Raw genomic sequence first — 7,681 nt, forward strand, 5'->3', positions numbered from 1 at the left:
TTACAGGAATTAAGAAACTGTGCCTCAACTGCGGAGATTAAAACAAACCCAACAAATCAGTATGACACAAACTATAGTGAAGGTAAAGAAATTCAACGCCCCTAACCATTTCCATCTAGGAAAACCAAACGAATCCAATAAACAGATTAAGATACTTCCATAAATTGGACAACCAAGGCAGAGAAAAAGAAGTACAAGACTTTTCTAAAGAATGGACAACCATAAGAACACGGTTAACCGCCTTCCACTAGCACATGAGTATATGATAAAGACAAATAATCAGGAACTATATTTCAACACATACAGACAGAAGGAAAACTTAATATAAGATTTTTACTTTCCACATAAATGAAATACAAGGCAATCTAGGAGGGGACAAGAAAAAGCATAAAGGTTACACACTTACACTTATGCAGACAGGGTTGTACAAGTCCACTGCTCCGCTATAGTACATAATCAATCTAAAGACCTAAAACCTTCTCCTTACCTCATTCATGGAAGTGAAATCAGGATACCCCTCTGATCAAACAACCGTACAGCCGCAAGCCGGCGTGCCCACCCAAATAGAAGATTAACCTTTATTAAGATACAAGGACTCTTCTGTGGTATCTAGACCGGGGGATCTACTAACCTTTATTAATGAAGTGGATCCCTTGCCAAATAAACATAATCGTTACTTACGCCTCTAGATTCAAAACAGTTACGTCTCTTCTAACTAGGCCTCCTTTCTACTTGCCTCACATATTAAAGACTAAAGTACAAGGTAAAAGTTTGCAAGGTCATCTATATCATCCCAGAGGAACTTCTAATACATATTCTCCAAGAGACAAACCAAGGGGGATGAAATACAAACATGTTAGAAGGTGATGCCAAAAAAAATCTTGAGGTTATACCCACTCAAACGCTTTCCAAAAGCATAAGTTCTTCCATCCTAGAAGCCTTTAACAACTCACTTTAAGTTTAAAATTTCTCAAGATCTGTAACTACCTCATATGAGACTATAGCTCCAAAGTTTGTGAGCGCATTAAAACAAAGGTCTTATGTGTGGAACGAACACAGTTCATAAAACAACTCAACTTCACAAAATATGTAAAATCTATTTTCTATAATCATAAAAATGAAAGACTGACAAAATTGATTGTGATCCAAAATGTTTAAGCTATGCTACATAGTATCATAAACAAGAAATATGTGCAAAAAATCTAAGACCTTATTATCCCACTTCTAATGTATAAGATGCAGTTTACTTATACAACGTAATATAACTACCACGAAACAAAACAAGCAAAGACTAAAATTTCTAAACTAAAAGAAAACTAAATAAAGTTGTCATCTATAAAGTTTACTCATACTACATTGTTATCATAAACTTTTAAAAAAGAACATTCTCAAACCTCCAAAAAAAAAACATTTAAAATTTACCAACCTCATTCAAATTTTCCTTCAAGCATCACTATCATCGCTATCATCACCATCTAAATCATTAACTTCATAAGCTCCAGGTGGCGGCCGAACCCGTCTTCTAGTCCTTGAAGGTAAAATATTATCTAAATCAACTTCAGTCAATGGGTCATTACTCAAATCACTCACATCACTTATATCACTCAAATCACTATCACTCTCTTCTTCTTCTTCTTCCACTAATACTTGTTTCCCCTTCCCCTTATTATCTCCTCCTTCCTTCATTATCCCCTTTCCCTTCCTATCCACCACTACTTCCTCCTCCTCCTCCTCACCATCTTCCACGTCATCATCATCTTCATCTTCTTCTTCTTCTTCTTCTTCTTCTTCTTCTTTTTCGTTTGAGGGTGGGGGTGGGGCTGGTTTTTGCTTCTTTAAGTCTTCTTCTTCTAAGCACTTTTCGAGATTGGGTTTTCGTTTTGAGGGTAAAGAAGAAGAATGGTTTTGGTTTTCTTCTGAAGGGGTTTTCACTTCCGCCATGTTTTTTTTTGGAGTTCTGAGACAACGGCTAGAAACTAGGAAGAGAGAAAAAGGTTGGAAGGGTTTTCGAGAAAGTCACGAACGAGTGTGTTTTATTTAGGGCTTTTGTAAGAGAACCCCGTTTACCCGTCCGTTTACATGCTCCATTTATATATAATATATAATATACCGTGTGTGAGCACTGCTCTCATGTTAGATGGATCGAAGTGAATATTATTTTGATCACGCTCGAAAACACCTCGATTGTGGAACAAAGACTTCCCGATCAAGTGCTGCTAATCACTAATTTTTATCAGAAGGCTAAAATCCTAATTCATTTAAATATTGTTCCACGTAGATACAAAAAAACGCATTGGCCTGGATGTTAACCCTATAATAGGAGCCCAGATTTTAAAAGTACATCAAGCTAGCATGCTTAATTTCTTCTTTCAATCCAAAAATACGTTATCAGTCAAAATAATTCACTCCCATCCCCACTTAAATGATTTGGAGGTCTTCAAAAAGATGCAACTCGATCACTGCCGCCATATGGTGGTGTCAAGCCACTCTAGCTGCTACCTCTAATGCCAAATGATCTGCTTCGGCTTTAGTCTTTGCCTTCTCCATCATGCTTGCTGCTCCCAGTCGTATACCTTCTGCACTCCTGAAGATCACAAACAAAAGAGCAATGAGTTTTGTTTTGTCAAAAAATACTGCGAAATTTACTTTAAACCACACAGGTGGTAATTTAATCTACCTAGTCTGTTGCACAATATTACTAGGTGTGGTTCCTCTATAAGCCAAAGCCAGCACAGGGTTGCAGCAACGTTTAGCATTCTTAAACCTCACCCTATTCCTATGCCACCACATATGATAAAGCGCAATGGCATGTTTTCCTCCAAAGGGTCAAACTCTTGACTGTCAGTAGTCAAACCTAACTCAGATGTGAACCATATTCCTCTATTCCAAGAGCAGAGATAGAAAAGGTGAGCAGTAGATTACACCCTCCCATTGCAGACAATGCAGCCTTGGAGATGCAGATAGCTAAAAGGCAAAGCTTAGACCAGAATTAAACTGCTCAAATATCTCATTTCCTTTGGAAATCATTACCCTTTTGACCAAGATCACCACCAATTACATCCAATAGCGATACAAACCCGACACCTATGACATAAACTTCAATAATAGACCATACTCGCAAAAACTTAACATGCATCTTATACAGGCTATTACCTCAACTCAAGCACCCACATACACATCTATTAAACTCGATGGACCAAAAATAGGTGGGGGCGGCTTCTTCTTTGTTACCTTCATACTACTTTGTGTTCTGTTTTGGGGGACTACTACACATCAGACACACTTCACCACAAGCTTCTTCCAAACATAACCCAACACGTAAGAACTGCTAATACAATAACTCATCTACTATTCAGTGCCATCATTCACATGTGATCACACAAGAAAGGTCAAGCTGACTGAGCACAATTCCATTGCTAAACAATGACCTAGAGCTAGAAGAGGAAGGACAACGCAACCAACAGATTGTAGCCTAAAACAATGTAACACTGGACATCTTCCAAGGGAGGAAGAAATGAAATGGCAAGAAAAACAGAAATAGATTGGATAAATAAACTGAAAAAATAACAACATTATTGTAATAAAAATAATAAAGGACAAAAAAAATAATCATTTTTTCACAAATGCAACCAAAGATGGAATTGTTATAATGCACTCAGATACAAGAAATTATATTATGGGTATCTGCTACACTACAACAGCTCTTTCCAAACTTTTTTACAGACAGAAGTTGCAGTTTATACTCATGGAAGGTAAGATGAGACAAATTAGTAAATAATGGCCAAAAGAACAACAGAATATATATAAGATGAGCATGGGGCTAACTCTGAGTTTGCCATGGCTGAAGCAACCCATGGATAAACAAACTGTGATAGTAACCAATAGGCAAAGAGACAAAAAGAACAGTGAAACCAAGCATAGTTTCAATAAGGACTGCAAAACATACCGTTTTCAAAAAATCCACGCCTTTATCCAATTACACTTTTTTGGGATCCAGTAAATTAGCAGGCAATGAAGCAGGATCAAGTTCAAATGATCTTTCGGGAACGCCATCTCTTTCTTCACCCGTCATTCTATATGAAGGGACCATGTGCGAAAATCTAAAGAGTTCCTTTGGTGGAATTTGAAATGGTGCCTTTCCATTCTTTGGCTGAAAAAGGCATACAAAACCATTCACCTTTTCCAAGTATGCAACATCAATGCCAGATTGTTCATCATAATCGGACAAAACCTCAACAAAATCAAATTCGAAGTTACTACAGCTGTCTGGATCAAGGCTCCATTTAAGATCCCAGTTCTTGAAAACGGCCCATGTTTCACCCTTTCTAGGGTATAACTCGAACGAACCTCTACCACTGCCTTTTTCATATCCAACTGTATGAGAAAACATATTAACTCCTTCGACGATTTCAGTCTTCCCAAGTTTAAACTTACCACAAGAAACAGGCAACTGTGCATCAGCCCATACGATCTCATCCTGACCATCTGGCTTGGCCTCCAACCATGTAAACCTCACCCTGAATGCAGGGGAGAAAACTTTCCTAATCAAAGCATAAAATCTAGGCATGCCATCCGCATCATCATAAACAGCCCACATTTGATCATTTTTAAAACAATCTTCCTTCCTAACATTGTCAAAAACATAAAATTCTGGATCAGGCACTTTAATGCCATCGATTTCGGATTCGTCTTCATCGTTTTCCACACGCACAGCATCTTCTGCATTGCTCTTACATAGCTCAACTTTGACATTGCCATTATGCGAGATTGGTTCCATAGGAGCACTTTCTTTTGGCTTCACAGTTTTGGACTCGTCTTCTTTTGAAGTTGCTTCACTCTGATTTTCTGAAACAGTTGATGGTTTACTGTGCCACTGTGACCCCACAATGTCATCATTAATATCTTCACTATATACAACCTGGCGCTTTTGACGAGCAGACCTCCGGGTGTTGAGACTTTCAGGGATTCCAGAACTTTGGTCCACAGGCACACTGCCCTTTATATAATCGGGAATTTCAATTTCATCACTGCTGCTGCTGCTAGTTTCAGTACCAAGACTTTCACTTGATTCTGAATAAGGCTTCCTCCTCTTCCTGCCCGCATTCTGTAATTCTACTTCAAACTTACGCCTGTTTTGGCCTTCCATTCTGTCTTCCTTATTCACTCCCCTATGTTCTTCGCCTTTGGTTTTAGATATGCCATTAACATTGGAAGTGCCAGCTTTATGCCCTTGAAATCCCATGCTGGGTGGAAAATCTTGAACAGTGCTTTGCGATCCCACTTCCGGAACATCCTGACCAGCCACATTCTGTTGGCGAACTGCAGGCTGTTGTTGCCTGTTTTGGCCTTCCATTCTGTCTTCCTTGTTCACACCCCTATCTTCTTTGCCATTGGTTTTCAATATGCCATTAACATTGGAAGTGCCAGCTTTAGGCCCTTGAAATCCAAATTTGGGTGGTAAATCCGGAACAGTACTTTGTGATCCCACTTTATGACCATCCTGACCAACCACATTCCGTTGGGGAACTACAGGGCGTTGCCAGGGAGCTCCTAATGGTACTCCTGCAGGTACACCTTGGACATTCAAATTATAAGCAGTAAAAGGCTTCGTGCAACACTGACAACGAAGAGATTTGTTCAGTACATCAATGTAATACTGATATCTCATAGTACAGGAAGGGCACGCAGTCCAAAAAGTTGGTCGGTCCTTTGCTGGTTGGGCCGGTTGCGAGGGAATGTTAACACTAGTATGGTGTGTTCTACTGATATTCCCATAGCTTTTACCAACCCCAGGCTGCTTTCGAACATTTGCCCGCTGCTGCCCATGCTGGGGCAATTGAGATCTTTCTTTAAGGGCCTTATATTTCATGTCAAAGAGTGATCGTTTTGCTCGATCTGTGAGCACCCTGTGCGCTTCTCCGACTAGCTTAAAAGCAGCTTCTGCACCTTGCAAATTGTTTTTATCAGGATGAAGCAGGAGGGCGAGCTTCCTGTACTGCGTCTTAATGGCTGCCTCATCAGATGTTACTTCAACCTGAAGGATACCATACCAATCCATATCATTACCCGGGAACTTCTGTTCAGCAGAACAGTGTACATTACAGACCGTCAATATCTTGGGTAGGCCAGCCAGATTGGGATACAGATTTAGAGCCTTAGTTGCAAACTTCTTCGCTCCAACAAAATCTTTGTCTTGCATTTTCTTCTCGGCAATTTCCTTGGCTTTAATGGCCTCATCTTTGTTGCAATCCATTTCTAGAAAGAAAGTCTAAGAATAACCAACTTATACTTGTTTAAATGAGCTAGAAGAGGAAACCATTCCCCTCCAAGTTGATTCAGATGAGCACAACGCATGACCTGGCCATCCCTTACCAAACACCTTTGTAAGAAACAAATACCCAACACTCAAATAATCCAGACACAGAACCAGATAGTGTAAGCAAAATATGCCGTATGGGCCAGAAATCTATAAACAGCCTGAAAGGAGGAAAACATATCCTTCTCAATCTAGTTACATTCAAAAGTTCTAACTTGCCAGATATTAAACAATTTGATGACTCAAGATGGCAATATAGGATTCATGATGCTGACTACGACAGCAGAAATATGAAAATGATAATTACTATCTAATACATTATAATTAGAAGTTGACAACAGTTAAAAAGAAGCCCAAAAAAAAATGGAACTTTACACATTCCCTCAAAACTTCAAATTTTACCCAACTAGAACAAAAACCAAACAACCCATCACACAAAAAGACCTAGTTTTTATCAAAAACAAGTGAAACCCAAGATTCTGTACAGCCCATCAACCAAAACCAAACACCCATTTACACAAAAACGAAATCTAACGCAACCCCAACACATAAAAAACAACGAAACATGCCATAGAACATGAAAAAAAAATAGTCAATTATATAATTAATGTACATGAAACAAATAAATGTAACAAAAAGAAGACTTACTAGTTGTTGGGTCGAAGATAAAGAAAAGTTCTTGTTGGGTTTTGAGGAAGAAGCAGAGAAACAAGAAACGAAAGTAGGGGGGAATAGGAGAGGGAAAGAGAGTTTGAGAGTTTTGAGATGAGCCCTTTTTTTTCAATGTACTTTACTGTTTACTCATTTACATATTGACCCTTGCACATTCTACTAAAGTACTGAGAAAATGGAAACAAATAACTCTCTGACTCTATGACTCTAGTAGGATCTAAGGGTAGGAATGTAATTTCACAAAATGGAAAAAGACATGTAAGGGCAGTTTTGTACTTCCACTAGGGAAAAAAAAGTAAACCTAGATTTCTATAGTCATTTATGGATATAGGGCAGTTTTGTACTTTCACCAGGAAAAAAAAGAGAGTAAACCTAGATATCTTAAAATTCTATAATCATTCATAGATCTAGGGTTGGGAGTTTTGGATGGGGCCCACAACGCTAGCGGGTTTGGATTGGACATAAATGGGTTTGGGTTGTAAACAAATTGACATGTTTGACCCTGTGAAATATACGGGTTGGGAATTATGTATAGGAGATTAAACCCGGTTGATATGTAGTAAACATGTTATGCATCATCTTAACTATAAATTGATTTGCAATTGGGGCATGATGAATAAATTAGAGTCTCGATATTCTTGTCCATTGTGTGAAGTACATTTGTTGTTTGATGGCGATGGAGACAAAGTGCTC

General features: G+C 38.7%; 1 protein-coding gene across 3 annotated transcripts; it reads right to left on the reverse strand.

Annotated features, from left to right (window-relative positions):
- Positions 1-2,227: 2,227 nt before the first annotated feature.
- On the reverse strand, positions 2,228-7,119 carry LOC147515408 (uncharacterized). 3 transcript variants are annotated; one of them, XM_086587405.1, is made up of 3 exons: positions 6,965-7,119; positions 3,947-6,477; positions 2,228-2,584 (listed from the first exon to the last, which is right to left on the reverse strand). In XM_086587405.1, the coding sequence occupies exon 2, from the start codon at positions 6,251-6,253 to the stop codon at positions 3,977-3,979; it is 2,277 nt and encodes a 758-aa protein (XP_086443531.1). In that variant the 5' UTR covers positions 6,254-6,477; positions 6,965-7,119; the 3' UTR covers positions 2,228-2,584; positions 3,947-3,976. The 3 variants fall into 3 exon arrangements, with proteins under 3 accessions (XP_086443531.1, XP_086443548.1, XP_086443540.1); XM_086587422.1 differs by having other exon boundaries at positions 3,947-6,357; positions 6,965-7,114; XM_086587414.1 differs by having other exon boundaries at positions 3,947-6,379; positions 6,965-7,097.
- Between the last annotated feature and the right edge of the window lie 562 nt (positions 7,120-7,681).

This window comes from Coptis chinensis, chromosome 2 (assembly GCF_015680905.1).
Source record: "Coptis chinensis isolate HL-2020 chromosome 2, ASM1568090v1, whole genome shotgun sequence".
Classification (NCBI taxonomy): Eukaryota; Viridiplantae; Streptophyta; class Magnoliopsida; order Ranunculales; family Ranunculaceae; genus Coptis; species Coptis chinensis.